This window comes from Phoenix dactylifera, chromosome 4, assembly GCF_051530095.1.
Source record: "Phoenix dactylifera cultivar Ajwa chromosome 4, Ajwa_hap1_PhDact_Kaust_v1.1, whole genome shotgun sequence".
Taxonomy (NCBI): Eukaryota; Viridiplantae; Streptophyta; class Magnoliopsida; order Arecales; family Arecaceae; genus Phoenix; species Phoenix dactylifera.
The window spans coordinates 54,702,642-54,720,708 of NC_143193.1; the positions used below are offsets into that span (position 1 = coordinate 54,702,642).

At 42.0% G+C, this 18,067-nt stretch overlaps 1 protein-coding gene across 3 annotated transcripts; it reads right to left on the reverse strand.

The window, feature by feature from the left end:
• Window positions 1-4,795: 4,795 nt before the first annotated feature.
• LOC103696330 (uncharacterized) lies at window positions 4,796-17,588 on the reverse strand. 3 transcript variants are annotated; one of them, XM_088720729.2, is made up of 4 exons: window positions 17,540-17,588; window positions 17,178-17,322; window positions 13,969-14,088; window positions 4,796-6,315 (listed from the first exon to the last, which is right to left on the reverse strand). In XM_088720729.2, exons 2-4 carry the CDS (start codon window positions 17,320-17,322, stop codon window positions 6,101-6,103), a joined length of 480 nt encoding a protein of 159 aa, XP_088576855.1. In that variant the 5' UTR covers window positions 17,540-17,588; the 3' UTR covers window positions 4,796-6,100. The 3 variants fall into 3 exon arrangements, with proteins under 3 accessions (XP_088576855.1, XP_088576853.1, XP_088576852.1); XM_088720727.2 differs by having other exon boundaries at window positions 17,436-17,570; XM_088720726.2 differs by lacking the exon at window positions 17,540-17,588 and having other exon boundaries at window positions 17,178-17,533.
• Between the last annotated feature and the right edge of the window lie 479 nt (window positions 17,589-18,067).

Consider the following 18,067-nt stretch of genomic DNA (forward strand, 5'->3'; position numbering starts at 1 on the left):
ATTAATCCGGTCAACCGTTGCTGCGCTGTAAAAGTTGAAATCTCCGACATCATACCAATAAATAATCAATACTTATAGCTTAATAATTAACCATTTGGGAGGAGGGTGCAAGTCCCAAAACCTCCTCCATTTCTGAAACGAAATGAAATCAGAGCGTCGTATTTGTATTTTTTTGTGTGCGTGTGATGGGTAGGCGATGGAGAAATAGGCTAAGGAGAAAGCTGGCATGCAGGGATATATATATATATATATATAACTTTAAAAAATAACAAGGGGGGAAAAGAAATATAAAGAAATATCCGCCTGCAAAGCAAGCATCGAATGCTCAAAATTAAAGCTGTCGATTTTGATGGTGGCCTCCCCCTTCCCTTCTCCTTCCAGTGGCATGGCGGACCTACCAACCAACCAACCTTAAACCATCCAAAAATCTCAAGCGTCTCTCCCCGGCGGACGCGCGGGCGGGAGCGCTTCCCCAGCAGGCCTCCAAATTGCGCCAAGAGGAGGCTGCAGCTCCGCTGTCTTCTTCCGAACAGCAAACAGCCCTCCGTCATGCTGACCTCTGGCTCTCAGGTGACCTCAGACGGGCCACGTCGGCCGGGAGCAGCTCAGCTCTCTTAATATGCTGATAATGGCGAGGGGCAGGATGCATTCTTTTAGCCAGTCGCGCATTGCATAGCTGAACTTAATAATTATTAGTTTGAACTTAGAAGTGAACGTACTCTTCCACTACGTTTGGTCTGCGACAATGAAAAAGAAACAGCACGAGTCAAAATGGAATGGAATAATGTGCAAGGAGTCGAAGCCACCTTAATTTCCCGTTCCCTAGCTTGTTTGGAACTAAGATCAAGAAATCCATGGAAATGAAACAGCAGCATAATTTCAGTATTTAAATATTAGTCAATTTACATTAATTTTTAGATATATCATCACCATCATCTTCTATTTCTTGTATACTTACATTTTTTTATCCTATTTATATTTTACATATTTAATTAAATATTATTTCTCAGTTTTTATATCAATTATTTCTATTTTATAGTTATTTTTATTGAAATTTATTTAACTTTTTGGGTGGCTACTATTTTCTAGTTATTTTTCATTTAATAATCTTGCTTATTTTTTAGTATTTATCTAATATACTTCCACCCTTTTTTCTCAATATTATTTAACAATTTAAATGTCTGTATTTTATTTTTCTCTAATGTGATCGTATAAGTATTATTTCTTTTTTTAATATTATTATTCGTCGGTTATATTCCATCAATTTTATTATGTATTTTTAATTACTTTTTTACTAAATATTTAAATTTTTAAATAATTTTTGTTTTATTTATTTATTAGTTAATCTATAATATTGATCTAAGATATTTTTATTTTTATTCAATAATAGCTATTAATTTATATTTTGTTTTTTATTTTTAACATGCATTTGATAATGCCCATTGGCTAGTATACCATAAATAGTAAATCTTTAGGTAATAGGTGATATGAAATTATGTAGAGATTTTTTTAATCTTTAACATGCATTTGATAATACCCATTTGTTAGTATATGGTACATAGTAGATCTTTTAAGTGATAATTGATATGAAATTACCGCGCATTCTGCTTGATATTTGACTATTTTATAAGAAAATTATATTATATATTTCTTGATTATTTATTTTATAGATCATAATCATCAATGATTAATTCACATACAAATATATCATTTGCCACTATTTTATAATATAAATATTTTTAATTAGTTCATTACCAGAAATATGATATTTTTATTTTCATAGGAATGACTGCTCCTCCCTTTGTTAAAGTAGAAATGTTATACCTTCAGATGAATGAATATTGTTTCCAAAACAATTGTGATTACATCCTTTATTGTGATACCAAAAGTCGGGATGAGGCCAAATTTGCAATTTTTATTTTATTACAATGCTCTTTTCGATGAATCAAACATAATGCTATTGTTAACCTTAAATTTTTACTAAGAAAAGATGTAAGGGTTGATTGGTTGATTTTTAAACATTTAGGTTTTAACCTTGCAGGTCTACTCATTTTGGATTGAGCATAGAGCATAATTGAAATGAGGCACATGGGAATCACGTGCCATTGTTTGGTCCCAGTAACGTACAGCAGTCAAATGTGGGTTTCGATAATTCCGGGCTATTTCCCAAGGATGGCTTTGTTAAAAAGAAAGGAAGACCATGATGAGAAGTCCCCTGACATTTCTAACAACTCGGCGCTCTTATCTACAATGACCTCCATGAATATTTTCATTCCAGAAATCTCTTGTATATATTTTAATTCTTAAGCGTGACGACCATTCCACCAGAAGGGATCGTCCAAATATACTCAATTATTTTCTTCTATGCAATTGTTCTTTTTGGTTGTTTTTCTTGCCAATGAGTTATTATTTTTCTTTCTATTCTCGTCTTTGTAATAGTCTCATCCTAATTGAAAATATAAGTCATTTTACAAAGACAAATAAAAAAATATGGTTCCCTGTTCAGCCTAGCTTTGTTGATCGGTCTACTCAGTGACCTCATCGACCATAGTTGAGTTTTTCAGAAACTATTTTTGGCATGCCTGATGGGACATAATAGGACAGAATGCCAAATAAAAATCTAAGAAAGTAATCCTGGATAAAACTTTCCAAGAAAATAGTCGCATGGAAAATGTTGAAATCATGATCACTAGGCAAGAAAATTATCATAGTGGGATGGATTTATTTTGTTGGAAAAAAAATTGTGGAAAAGAAACTTCTAGGACCTGGAAAGAAGCCTTGACTGATTTTCAAGACCAAGAATTAGCTGGAATTCCCCAATAGGATTAGAAATCGACCAAAGGGACAGTAATTAAAGGCCACGGGATGGCCAATGTATTCCGTAGTGAGTTTTCATTTTATGAAACTACACTTTAAAGAGAGATTTTTTCATGTGCCCTTTCAATCTTAAACTCAGAGGGTTGGCTAAGAAAAACCAATCAATCAGACCATTCAAAGGAGATAGTTAATTTATTTAAAGATTGATCATATATGTAGGTTAGCGAGTGATTAATTTGTGTGCCTTCTTTATTTTAACCCTGGGGGTATCGTTATGGTTCAATGTTCATAAGTATGATCGACTTATTCAACAACATAACCAGCGTATCATGGTCGATAAGATGGACCGGTCTTGGCTATTATTATGACCCATCAGCAAAATTGAGAATTCAAAATTATACCATTATCATCATTAATAAGCATGATTTCATGTCCTCATTCTCTCTCTTTCCTCTCTTTTTCTCTACCACTGTTCAAACCCCTAACCTAACTATAGTGACAAGTTTTCAACTAACAACCAAGGACGAGGGGTAGTGGTCTATATCATAGTTAAGGTACATGGTGAATGGATTAGATATTATAATGATATGGATGATTGACTGACCAGTAGTCTATTGCTATGATCGATTTTAACATTTGTGCTTGTGCTTATATGGATCAAAAAATGTCCATCTTTATTGAGTTGCGGGGGACAATATCTGTACTCAAAATTTAATAATTCAATGATCAACTATAGTCGATAGATAAAGATATAAGGTTAATCAAGATTTGGCAATTGTTTGTGCATGACACTTGAAAGAACCATGTTTGGCCATATCTCACTTATACAAGATATCGTATTCGAATGGTCCATTGTTGGAATTAACTCGCTAGAGAAAGTTATTAGAATAAGAGGGAGTTAGTCGTACAAGTAACAACCGACGACCATCAAGGAGGGAGTTATCAGGTTAAAAAACTGCCAAAAGAAGGTAAGTATTGCTTGAAACAACTACAAATATGTATGATAAGAAACAAGGACATTTTATTTGGGTACACACTCTACATATATGGACACTTAACTATTCCGATTGTGAAAAAACCTTCTACACCTCTTCTTTTTACCATCATGAGGGTTGAGAAAATTCTACATTTATGTACTGGTTTAAAGTTCTCTAACAAGATCTCCCATTCTATATTGAGAGAATTCTACATTTATGTACTGATTTAAAGTTTTCCAACAAGATCCCCCATTCTATCTTACAATAGATCGACCGAACAACATTCAGCTTTCTGGTGTGACGGTCATAAAAATTGCATCGAAAATTTGATCTGGATTGAATTCACAGTAATTTTGCACACCCGTGCTCTAAGTCTGCGCCAATTGGGACAAAATAATTACGTAAGCCTTTTGCGGGACCAACCAACAACAGACATTTCTTAGCACTCGGCGTGCCGCATCACCATTGGATCTTGAATGTATGGCTAGGGTTGCTCCTGCAAAGAGTCAGCTCTCAGCAGGCAAAGGAGAGATGAAGACAGACTTCCATATTTTGTGTGGAGCATTGGGTCACGTCAAAGATCGTCCTCTAAATAACGTTTCAATGGGCGTCAACATATGAGTTTTTGGTGTCCACGATGCACTTACGTTTCACGTGGTCAGAGGACTTATCAATGTCTTCATCATCGTGAGCTATGCTACAACAAAAAAATTAAAATAAAATAAAATAAAAAATCAAGAAGCTCTAACTAGACTTGCATCCTTTCAGCAACTTACCATCAAGATAAGCGACCTTTTGCTATTTATATAAACGGGTAAAGAAATAAAGGCACGAGACGATGGACGCAGATGAAGAGGAGTGGGGAAAAAGAGAGTGGAAGAAGAAAAAAGAAAGATAGCAGCAATAATAATAGTGATTCCGACTGCATCAACATTCACGCATTTGCTACAATTTCCAGTCGTCCCACTTTTTCTGAAGGATGGGACACTTGATCTGCGGAGGGAGAGAGAGAGAGAGAGAGAGAGAGAGAGAGAGAGAGAGAGAGAGAGAGGCACGCAATTTTGTCACGCCAGACAGATAAGCAGAGAGAGAGAGATGCATTATATTAACATATCATAGTCTTTATTTAAAGAAGGACCGAGCATAAAAATCAATGCCAAGCAGATAAAGCGGAGAGCGGTGCATTATATTATAATACAAATAGTCTTTATCTAAAAGAGCTGGACATATGTCATAGTCTTTATCCAAAGGGATGGACATATAAATCAAAAGGAGTACTAAAAGTACGAGATTCCCTAGCCACCATCATGTGAGTTTTCGGGGCTTGTTACAACTATCATTTGCCTACGGACAACTAAAAGCTTGAAATTCAAGATTAGAAGAAGGATTCCTATATGTAAGAAAAAGTAGGGTAACTATCAACACCACCGAACCTTCCGAGGTGCTGCCGTGGAGCTCAGGGCATGGAGATTCTTCTTAATCCTATCCCTTTCTCGATCCCTCCATGCATGACGCTCGATTAGATTATTTCAGTCGTTTAATTGGCTTAGCAGCGTCTGCTAGACTAATCCCACCATAGAAAGCAAGGCCAATGCATTCTATTCCCTTCTACTACCATCGACTCAGATCATCCACCGTCCATTCCGAAGAGCTGCACCAGTTTGTCATCGGTAAAGTCTTTGCCCATTAGGACGACGACCAGCTGGTGGTGCACGGCATCGCAAGCTCAAGATGCACAACTAAAGATGCCTAGGGTTCCATCATCTTAACCATCTCTGCCGTGGCTTGAAATGATGATTGGGGTTTTTGACAAAGCCTTGGTACTAGAGATATCATTGTATAATAATCTACGAGATGGGCATTTCCATATTAGATTCCTCGAAATACAACAAAGCAGAAAATAAGGAGCATCCAAGCATTTTTCGATTTTCTATTTCTGTTTTACTGCTTTTAAAACAGAAACAACAAATAAAGCTGCAAAGGCGACACGGGGCACGGCATCCAAACCCCCCCTAGACTCCACAGCCCCCTCTGTATCTCTGTCTTTTTTTCTTTTTCTTTTTTTTTTCAGTTATACGTTGCTGCAGCAGAACTTTCCGGCTTTTTATTTTCACCAGACTGTACTCATGTTAGAATTGTTTGAAATAAAATGCTGTTTGACAAAAAAAATAAAAAAAATCTTTCCGCCTTTTAAGCCCATATTTTTGGAGAGCTGGTTAAAAATAAATGAAGAGCTGAAGCAATATAATGTGCGCACTCGGGGGGGAAAAAGAATACAGCAGTCTCGATCATCATCAGTATTCGGTTCACGAATCAGGTTCAGGAGAGAGTTTGAAAAAATGGCTGTACATCTTCCACCAATTCACCGAGGCTTCCTCAACCGTCCGATATTCCCAGATATGTGGATTAGATTTCTCCCGAGCTTCTAAAATCTCCTGCAGCCAAATAGGGGCAGCCCTGAAGCTAGCAGCAAGACCAACATACAACATGTACCAGGCATACATGCGTGATGTGGAGAATACTGCAAACAACGACAACGAACCAAAAGACGAAAAAGGCCAACAAAAGAAATCAACAATAATCAAAAGTACAACTTTCGTTAGCACGATAGGGATTTTTTTTTTTTTTTTTGAGGTAAGTGGAGACTAAGGAGGTCAATCCTCCATTAGCCACCAAACGTTTTTGAAAATTCACGGCAGAAGTCTCGGGAACGTGAGAACTATATCGAAGCGGTTGCCTTATCCGGCCGCTCAGAGTCTTTCCACTCAGGCGGAAGAAACGGACGGGAGCCGTTGGTTGCTCGAGCCCACCGTCCAGCACGGAAGGAGATATGAAAAGAATGAAATATAATAAAAGAAAAGGTGGAGCGGAGGCGAGCATCGGTCCATCTCCTTTTTCGCTCTTCTCCGACGAAACCCGCGGACGATACCTCTGGGTCACCGTCGTGACTCCGCCGCCGTGGACGCCTTCTGAGCGAGGGCGGGGCGAGGGCGGGGCGAAAGCGGCCGACGGGCCAGAGGTCGGGATGCAGGGGAAGAGGTGGGAGCAAGGGAAGGAGCTAGGGGTTGGAGATCTAGACGATGGGGACTCGGGAGGGCGTCGATGGGCGCGGACAGGGACGGGGGAGAGGTCTCTCGTTGCAGGCGACGAGGCGGTGTATCAGGAAGCAGTGTAAGCAAGGATCGAAGCTTTGGGATGCGGAGGGGGGCGGGGTCGAGCTTCACGGTGGTTGCCTCCCATCGCGGCAGCGACGGTGGTCTCGTCGCCAAATTTTATCGCACACGATAGCGGAGGAGATAGACCGGTGATCTCCTCCACGGCTAACATTGACGGAATAATATCAGTGTAAGCATATCCGGACCCATTTGTATTTTATATATATATATATATATATATATATGTGTGTGTGTGTGTGTGTGTGTGTGTGTGTTGGGGGGGGGGGGATTGGATTACCCCACAAATACAATTAAAGCACCCAAATCAGAGGCCGAGTCGAGTCTCATGCAGGCCGAGCCAAGCTCCGAAACCGAGCCGAGCTCATGCAGGCCGAGCCGAGCTCAGAAGATCGAGCTCATGCAGGCCAAGGCCAGAAGGCCGAGCTCGTCGTCCACATGCTGTGGCCAAGCCCTGCAGCAGTTCCACCGCACCATGCTTTGCTTGCCGGCCACGCCATGGCATATCAACCAGGGACCATACCCTGCTACGACTGTCAACAATTAAATGCGCACGATCTCCACGGACCTCCAGCCAGCCCAAAATCTCAAGCCTTCCACGACAACTCATCAATTCACACGATCACGCGCAATCATGATGGTAACCCATTAATTCGTCCCGTCATATCACAGGTACACCTGTATCCATTTATAAAAGGAAAACCCCCCCTCCTTAGAGGGGGGACTCTGAAACCCAGAAAACATATCTCCTCCCTCCTTCTACACATTAGCCCCCTCTGACTTAAGCATCGGAGGGCCGGCGCCGGAAACCACCGGCTTGTTGCAGGTCTCCCGGAGGATGCCGCTCGCCGACGGACCGCCACCTGCTATTCTAGCATCGGAGCTCCTCCTTCTCAGCCGACGGTCGCCCCCGGGTTCAATTTCCAGCAACAGTTGGCACTAGAGGAAGGGCCCGAGTCGCGGCCATGAAGCTAAGGAGTAAGGGAGCCTCTAATGCCTCCCGGCATCGCGTACCAAGTCCTGGACACTCAACCCAGAACCCATCACCAAGGCCTCCGGCGGATCCAGTCCCCCAAGTTCAACCAGAGCAGTTCAACCTGCTTGTTCAACAAGTCCAAGCATTCACTGCGGCCGTTCAAGGCCTACAGCAAGTAGAAAACCAACATCTACTCTCTCCTCACGAGCATGAGTCCTCAGGACGCCGCTCAGGGCGTCATTTCTCTGTAGAGCGTCGCCACCACTAAAGCTCCCACCGAGCTCGACCCCCAAGCCGGAAGGGCTTGTCCCGCATCCATTATCCTGAGAGCTCGCACCGAAGCCTAACGCCTCGAGTACGGGAGCATCCATCTGAGGCGGGGTCTGTCCCATGCCAAGCTGCAACAGGAGCCCCACCCGAGCTCGGCAGAAAAGTCGAGGACTTGAAGCGGCAGATACAGATGCTTCGAGACCGAGGCCCAAAGCGAGACGCCGACCTTGACTTTACAACAGAGTCTCCATTCCCTCAATGGATCATGGATGAGGCAATCCCCCAGAGGTTCAAGATGCCACAAATTGAGCCATATGATGGCTCATCCGATCCTCTGGATCATTTAGAGAGCTACAAGGTCCTCATGACACTCCAAGGAGCCACAGACGCTCTACTCTGCAAAGCCTTTCCATCGACTCTCCTGACTAAAACCCAGCTCGATTCTCTCCTTTGAACAGTTGGGCAGGCAGCTCGCCACCCATTTTGCCGCTAGCCGGCGTCAGCGCCGGACCTCAGACTCCTTCTTCGACATCAAGCAGAAGAAGGGAGAATCCTTAAAAGACTACATCAGTCGCTTTACCTCGGCCACATGGGAGGTCCGCGATCTTGACCAATCAATCGCCATGTCGGCATTGAAGACTGGAGCTCGGTCCTACAAATTTCTCTTCTCCATCGAGAAGAGCTTCCCCACCGACTATCTTGAAATGTTGGCCCGAGCTCGCAAGTACGCCAAGACTGAGGAAACAATGGCCTCTTGGCGGGAGGCAGCCGAACAACCTGCCAAGATGCAAAAGAAGCACCAGGAGGAGCACTCCCAACCAAGTAGCAGATTCCCCTGGCATGAGAAAGAGCCTCCTTAGCCCAAAAGCCTAGCTCGCCCGGGGTCTCCCCTCCAAAAATTTCAGACGTACACTCCCCTCACATCTACCCGAGCAGAGATCCTCATGGAGATTGAGGGTCAGAGCTACCTCCGACCTCCATTGAGAATGCGATCGACAGAGTCGCGGAAGCACTCGAAAAAGTACTGCCGCTTCCACCGAGATCGCGGCCATGATATGGAGGATTGCTACGAGCTCCGTGACGAGATCGAGGCACTTGTCCGTCGAGGTCGGTTGAGTTGTTTTGTCCGTGATCATGCCTGCAGGAGAGAGCTCGAGGAACAAAACCCAGTGCCGCATGAGGAGCAGAATGACAACTGACCTCTCGCGGGCATCATCAATACCATCAGAGGGCGGGCAAGTAGAGGCACCTGAAGCTTCGAGCTCAGAAGAAGGAGCTTCCTCAAAGCATCCGTGCACTGCGAAAGTCACGTCTCCTTTTTCGATTAAGACCAAAAGGGTGTTGAGCCCTCTTTATGACGACGCTGTAGCTATTTCCTTCATCATTGCAAGGCTTCAAAAAAAAAAATTTGCATAATGAAAGCTCGGCTGACGCCTTATTTTGTAATGCCTTCCAAAGGATGAGCGCTCCTCTAGCTAGATTCACAGGAGATTCCACCCGAAGAAAGTACTATGAAGTTAAATCCTCTCATGGACTAGAAGGCCGAGCTCATGCAGGCTGCCGAGCTCGGAAGGTCGAGCACAGAAGGCTGCCGAGCTCGGAAAGCCGAGCTCAGAAGGCCGAGACCAAAAGGCCGAGCTCATACAGGCTGCCGAGCTCAGAAGGCCGAGCTTATGCAGGCTGCCGAGCTCAGAAGACCGAGCTCCAAAGGCCAACCTCAGAAGGCCGGTGCTGAGCCAAGTCCTGAGGGACTTCGAAGCTCGAAAGCCATCAAAATATCTCCAAAAGGTACAAGACGCCACTTTAGCTTTAAATAATTTTCAATATTTTACATATTTCCAGATCGGAGAATCCAAAAAACGACATACGGGTACTCTATCTCCAACGTCGCCCCGCTCCGAATAAGGGCGCACGATCGCCAACGGACGAAGTCCATCTCCTGTATGTGTCTCCAATGATGCCCCGACCAAGCTCGGGATGCCATTCGACGCCATTTGACGTCCTTCGACGACATTCGACGCCCTTCGACGTCATTTCGACGACATTCAACGCCATTTCGACGCCATTCGACACCATTCCAATGACATTCGACGCCACTTCGACGACTTTCGACGACATTCGACGAATTTCGACGCCTCCTACGACAACACACCCCGATCTGAGTGGGGGCACCCTGCTGAGTCGACCACAAGCCAAAGAAGGCCACTGAAGTCAACCTCGGAGCAGAGTCGTTTATCTCGGCTTGGACAGCTCGGCTTAAAGCCGTTAGCTCCGACTGCACGAGAGGTACATCTACTTAGCACATACATCTCCATAGACATTTGCCTATATTACAGGACAATCGACGACTGGACTACTTCCTTCGCTCGAGCCAAAAAGCAGCTCGAACTCGGAAGTCGGAGGTAGTGTTGGGGGAAAAATGGACCACCCCACAAATACAATTAAAGTACCCAAATCAGAGACTGAGCCGAGTCTCATGCAGGCCGAGCCGAGCTCCGAGACCGAGCCGAGCTCATGCAGGCCGAGCCGAGCTTAGAAGACCGAGCTCATGCAGGCCAAGGCCAGAAAACCGAGCTCGTCGTCCACATGTTGCGGCCAAGCCCTGTAGCAGTTCCACCGCACCATGCTTTGCTTGCCGGCCACGCCACGGCATATCAACCAGGGACCATATCCTGCTACAACTGTCAATAATTAAATGCGCACAATCTCCACGGACCTCCAGCCAGCCCAAAATCTCAGGCCTTCCACGACAACTCATCTATTCACACGATCACGCGCAATCATGATGGTAACCCATTAATTCGTCCCGTCATATCACAGGTACACGTGTATCCATTTATAAAAGAAAAATCCCCCTCCTTAGAGGGGGACTCTGAAACCCAAAAAACATATCTCCTCCCTCCTTCTACACATTAGCCCCCTCTAACTTAAGCATCGGAGGGCCGGCGCCGGAAACCCCGGCCACCGGCTTGTTGCAGGTCTTCCGGAGGATGCCGCTCGCCGACGGACCGCCACCTGCCATTCTAGCACCGGAGCTGCTCTTTCTCAGCCGACGGTCGCCCCCGGATCCAATTTCCAGCAACAATATATAATTACATTTATTTGAAAATTGAAAATATAAGCAAAAATATTGATCTAAGTAATAATTAAATTTTGTAACTATAAAATAAAAAAATAAATTACGTTAACATAGTCATTTATTTTTTAAAAAAGAACATGATACTATATAAAATTAAATAATATTATAAACAGAAAAAAAAACATTTTTGATATGAACACAGATAGCTATTATTTAATATTTATTATTATTGTTGTTGTTGAGCGGCGTTAAACTCCGGTTTCTTCTCATGTCTTGTTACATGCTGGACGGTGGGATGTACGAGACTCAGTCAACCAGCCAACCAACGGCTTCCATCCGTGCGGCCTGATCTGTTTCCTGTTCGAGAAGAAAGGGCTGAGCCGGAACCGTCCGCTCAAATACGGCCCTTTGGAGCACACATTTTTGGGCTTCTAAGAGTTTTGGGCTTCTAAGAGTTTTGGGCTTCCATGCCCCTTCGACACAGAAGCGAGCAGTTCTTCACAAAATCTTACCGGTGAATTCTCTTGCAGTAGCCAAACCAAACCAACATTCTAATGTGATGCCATGGGGTTGTTTTTGAGGAATCTAAATCGATGTCAAGAAAGCTACAAATAGCTGCAATAACTCCGGCATTGCTCCCTTCTCTTTTTGTTCCTTTTTATTGTTTTCTCAAATTTCCAGTCATCGGCTGCCATCTAAAAATTTAAGCAAATGCAGATGACATTCATAGAGGCCGGGAAGGGGGAATGCCTGAGGTAGATGGTTGATAAAACAAGGGCAGCACTACACGAATGAATACGTTGGAGAAAACATGGCAGCGGTTATGTCAGTCAAGATTAAGTGGTGAAGAAACCAGGGAGATGGTATAAACAAGTGCAACAAAGATATGCAGGTGCCTGGAGATTAAGTCTCGATCAAATCTTTTCTCCAAATAAAAAGGATATGCACGCGCCTCTAGAAATAGACGAGCTCAGGCTCGCATTGAATGGTCGAAAGGACAAGGAAAAAACAAGCTAGCATGAATCGAAGAAGTGAGAGACAGGATATTGACTTATTTTTCAACAAAGAATTTGTTGATAAATAAAAGGATAAACCCAAGGGGGGCGTTTGGTAACCCCAACAAGATCACCACGGTGATCTAAAATCCCCGGTGATCCGAATGCTGGGATGATTTGATCCCCGATAATCTAAGATCATCGTGTTTGGTAGGCCATGATCCAGTGATTAAAAATCCCCGGATATCTATGAGTAACTTGTTTGGTATGGTACGGAGATCCAAGATCACTAACTACATAATATCACAAATACTCTTGATATATCTTAGATGAATTTTTTATGTATTTTTAATTCTCATGAATTAAAAATGTAAGTCAATATACTAATTCCTATAATAGCTCCATAATTTTGTCACATATTCTACTTTTAGTAGCCATTATCATATATTTATTAATCATATAAAATATATTATAATAAAATATTAATATATTTATCAATATATTAATTATTAATATATTCTATAAAATATATTTATTACACCTATAAATTATTAATCTTATAAAAATATGTTATTTTTCATTATAGAATTAATATTTTTATTTATACTTATAATAGATTTTTTTAATACTAATAATTATTTTGATTAGAAAAATAAAGTAAATAGGAGTAATATAGTAATATATTAAATATTTTTATTATATCAATATAAAATATAATAATATATTTCTAATAGAATTTAAAATTATCCTTCAATAATAATAGGATAATAATATGATTAGTAATATATTATAATATAATATATATCATTAACATAATATATAATATCAACATAATATATATATATATATATAACATTGACATAATATATTGATAATATATTGATATATCAATTTTTCTGCTAACTTGAGGGTATTTTTGTCTTTAACTTTCAATCCAGGATCACTGCCCTGGGGTGATCTTGGATTCCCGATCTCAAGGACGGGTATCCCATCATCGAGTTAGGGGGTGATTTGAGGAGTGGAGGTGATTTAAGATCACCGCCACGTAGGATCACCGTGGTGCAACGAAATGCGGTGATCTCATCACCTTCACCCATATCACCCTTGATCCTAGGACGATCATCCCATACCAAACGCCCCCAAGAAGGTTTAGAAATCCTCCCCTAAGACACACACATTAAAAGAAAGAAAGAAAGAAAAACAATCAAACAAAAAACCGAAACAGAGAAAAGACGTAGCAAGATCATATGATGCCTCAAAGACTAACAGCATAAGCCAAGAATAAACTATGGCATACATCTTACAAATCAAAGACATGAGTCAACCAACACTAATCAAGCATTAGAATCCACGCCGAATGGCTGCAACACCAATTAGTAAAAAAAAATGCAGAAAGAAATTATTTGTAAGAAGGCCATATCGGAGTTCTTTAATTTGATGGAAAATGACTTCTGAACAGTACATTAAGGCAAAAAAGGCAAATAGATCCTCGAGGGAGTTATCTTGTCAGATACAGGTAGGGGTAAAAGTTACAAGGCAACTAGAGAAAAAAGTTAAATTATCCATGGACAATATAATCTTAAATTATTCATCGATGCATTTGTAGTTAACTAGGTTATTTGTCTAGGCTTAGAAGAATATATCAATGTGAATGTAAGGTATAGTTAGAATGATGACGAACCTGGACTTCTGATGACTTTTTTTGTTTTAAGGCTCAAACAGTCAAAGAGAGCATTCCACTTCCCAAAGCAATTGTCAAATTCTCCATATCTGTAGTATTGTTGCATCTGGTGAAATGGAGCTGCCATATGGTGCACAAGCATCAGCAGATGGTACAACTATAGAGAAATTGAATTGTACATAATGAGACAACAAGACTAACCCTACAAGTATTTACATCGCATCATAAACTGAGAAGTTGGCATTAAATTCCTTGCTACAGAAAGAGAAATTCTTTGATGCACGTGAAAACACAGCGTTATATGAAAATTGTATCAACAGTGTAGTCATCACATCCTCAAGTCTTGTGCAATCTGTTCAGGGTCAACATATACATGATCAAGGTATTACATCACTCTGCACCACAACTTATTTCTATAATGTCCATCTCTGTTTAAATAAATTATACATAACTTTCTTTAAAGACTAACATGAAGTGTTCGATCAAAGTAATGAACATTCCTTATTTCATGTTCTTCAAAGATTAATATGAGGTGTTCAATCAAAGCAATGAAGTTTCCTTATTTTCATGATTTGATGCAGTCAATGTGGAGGCAATTCCTCTCTTTTCTCCAATTGATAACCATGCTTAAATCACTAACCTTTCGTAGCTGCATATCACAAATAAAATTCAGAAATTGAAGGTACTGTCTTGGAAATATGCACCTTGTGCCATTGAATAACATGGTTGCATATTGGGCTAGGTCATCCCATATACTCAGAGGACATTGTGTTCGCCTGAGCTTGGGCTTAAGAAATTTCGACACAACTTGAATTTAGGTGAAACTTTAAGCCAGATATGCATGTGCATGTATGCATGTCTCTGCATTAGAGATGTTGATTGTAGAATTACATAAGGAAATGTTTAACTGAACACAACCTCTAATCCATGAAATACAAAAAACAAAACAATCAATGTACTATTTCATTTTCCCTTACTACAAAGCTTGGCAAATCATTTTATGTTTGAGCTAAGCTCAGGTTAAAATCAGCCAACCAAGATTTGGTGTATATGGTTTGAGCATTTCTCATTAGATTGTGAGCCACGATCAGGCCAGAATATATAGGGCTATCCTGTGCTAAAACAAGCATTTTGCAGCATAGATTGACCGTAAGACCACCTTTTACTTGGCTCAGCCAGCCCAAAATGCATCCCAAACCAAGGCTATCCCAGAGTTTATGAGCTGTTGCATTGACAGTGGAATACGGGGGCTTGAGGCCAACAAAATACCCAACAAGGGTTGATTCCCAGGCTTGTCGACCCTCATCAGCAACCCCATTGAGTGGTTTAACCTTAACTCTTCCTTACTCAACAGCAGGAGCAAAATAACATAAATAAAAAGAGGTGCCAAAAAAAAGAGAATCCCTTCTTCACAACCAAATCTCAAATAAAAACTTAAAAAAAGAAGAAAGAAAAATCAACTGATTCCACAACTGCCGCAAATGAATTCTTAAGCCCATGACACATAGATCTAAACATCCAAATAAAGGGGGAAAAACGAGATAAAATCTGGTAAGATTTCATTCATAGACTTCAAATTATATTAGTAAGGATGGTCCTATGCCTTGAATTGAAACATAAGCAATCCAAATTTGGTCACAAGCATTGGCTGAAACAAATGAACCACAACCCTCAAACTAAAGCCAGCAACTAAAGGGGGGAAAAACATAAATTCCTAATCCTGCCACAACAGTCTAAGCTATTATAGCTTGGTTTGGGTTAAAAGATTAGCATTTTGTAGCACTTAGATAGTTATACTTCATTGAGGTAATGCTTAAATTGAAAATTATATTAGAGGAATAACTTATAAGCCCAATGCTTCATAGAAAAGTAGCTGCCTCAACTTGCACTGGCATGAATTCCTAATCTCGCTGGCCAACATAATTTTTACATTCCATTATCGAATCTCCCAGATCCAATGGTGCCAACCAACGATAAGCTTTCACAGAATTGGATTTTTGAACATGGTGTTGTCTGAACTTGTCTGTTGATATTGATACATCAACATGGCAATGGATCATCATTGACAAAAAGATCATAAAAAGCCTTGCACTCATTCATGGTCATCATATTTAAACACAATAGCCAGTCCATGGTGGATTGCTAACTGAAAGATTTCAAACCTCTTGATTCTTCCTCAATCAAGTTTGAAAAAACCAAATCACCAGTTTTTTTGTGCTTCTATACTTGCGTTCATGTTAAAACTATATGATCTTTTAGAATTGGCTCTCAAAGGATCATTTTGTCGACTGCCCAAAATTTAAGGATGCATTCATTTACTATCCTTCAGGCAGGCGAATAGCTCAAAAATAGTCTGACCAGATCATCCAATGTGTTCAATTCTCATGAAAATCACCCAGGAGATCAATGACTGCAAATTTAGCCCTTTCAAGCCTCTTTGCACAAGGCTTTCTGGACATGTTCCTGATTCAATCCAAGTTCTAGGCATAACTATCAAACCACTCTGAAACTACGAAATGTAGATCTGATCTACGATGTACGTAGATTCAGAAATCAAATTCCATTTTTGGAAAAAAAGAGTAGGAAAAAGCTCGAGCTAATCATACCCAAAACCAAGTGAATCCTCAAATCCAGCAAAGCTTGAATCTTAGTATGAAATCCACCACGCAGGAAAAAGATTATCATCAATACTCAATCCCACTAGACCTGCTACGAGCACCCGATTGCCACCTCCACCTCCATTGCACCGGAGGGAGCAATAAAACAAATAGTTGAGCGGCATAAGGCGGTATCGTTCCTCCCACCTAGATCAGCGCCCTGCTTACTCTATGGTTGAAAATTGGAATTGGAGCGGCCCTAGAGATGGGTGAATAAGCTGTTGAGCAAAAACGGCAGAAGATGCATCTCGGGAAGACAAGATATAGTCAGAGACACACTCGATTTATAGGGACATCCACCATTCGGACCTCAAATCGGAAGATGTACAATCGTAATCTGAGAGCAAGCAGAGGGCTGGGCCGTTGCTGCTCCCACTTTGGGGGCTCTCGTCTCTTTTCAAGACCCGGAAGATCGACTTTTCAGCCGAACTAACGCGCGTAATGTAACAATCCAAATCAAGCATATATATAGAGCGAGCGATGGCCATGGCGATGGAGCATTCAGATAGTCAGAGGGAGGGAGAGAGTGAGAGAGAAGGATTGCGTGCGTACAGTAGCAGAACCAGAGAGCGTCGAAACATTTGGTGCAGGAGAGACGCAGGGCCTGCGCCTTGGGGGCCGCTGAACCTGAACTTGAACTGTTGTCGTTGGTGGTGGTGGGAGCCGCCGCCGCCTCTTGCTTGGGAGGATGATCCATCTGGGTCCAAGAGAAGCGCAAACTGTTTATTATGGAGGCCTCAATAATTAATATGGACTGGAATCTATGCTGGCGAAGAGGAGGAAAGAGGACGACGACGGAATCGGAAAGGCCCTTGGCCTTGAGCTGGATGCCGCCGGCTCCTCTCCCACCGGGAAACTAGGAACTGGGAATTAATTGAGTATGGGAAGGAGGGGGCGCCCTTTCGGCTGACCACCTAATGGAGGACGGTCCTCGCTGGCACGAACGCTTCACCTCCCGTGGTCCCGTGCACACCATACTCAGCGTCCCTTAACCGCCTTTTCCAACATGGGGTGGCAAAATATGATCCGATCCACTAACGCGATTCATATTCGATCCGCTATAAATAATTTTGAATTTGGTCTAAACAGATTCGGATAATAAACAGATTGATCTGTTTAACCTGTTTATTAATTGGATCGGATATGGGTTTTAGATGTCTGACCCGTTTAACCCGTTTAACTGTTGGACTGATAGATCAGGGCCACAACCCACAAAGCCCGGGGCCAGCCCAACTCCCTGCCTCAGCTTGTTTTCTTTGCCTCGGCCCAACTCCTCGCCTCGGCCTAATTTCAGCCCAGGTCACTTCTCCTTAGTTAGGCTTAGGGACCTTAGGGTTTGTGGCCGCCCGATTCTATTTCACAGTTTTCACCGCCTCCGAGGCCCGATTTCACTGCGCCGCCCTCTTCCCTCAACGTCCCTCTCCCGGTCTCCCCTCTCCTCT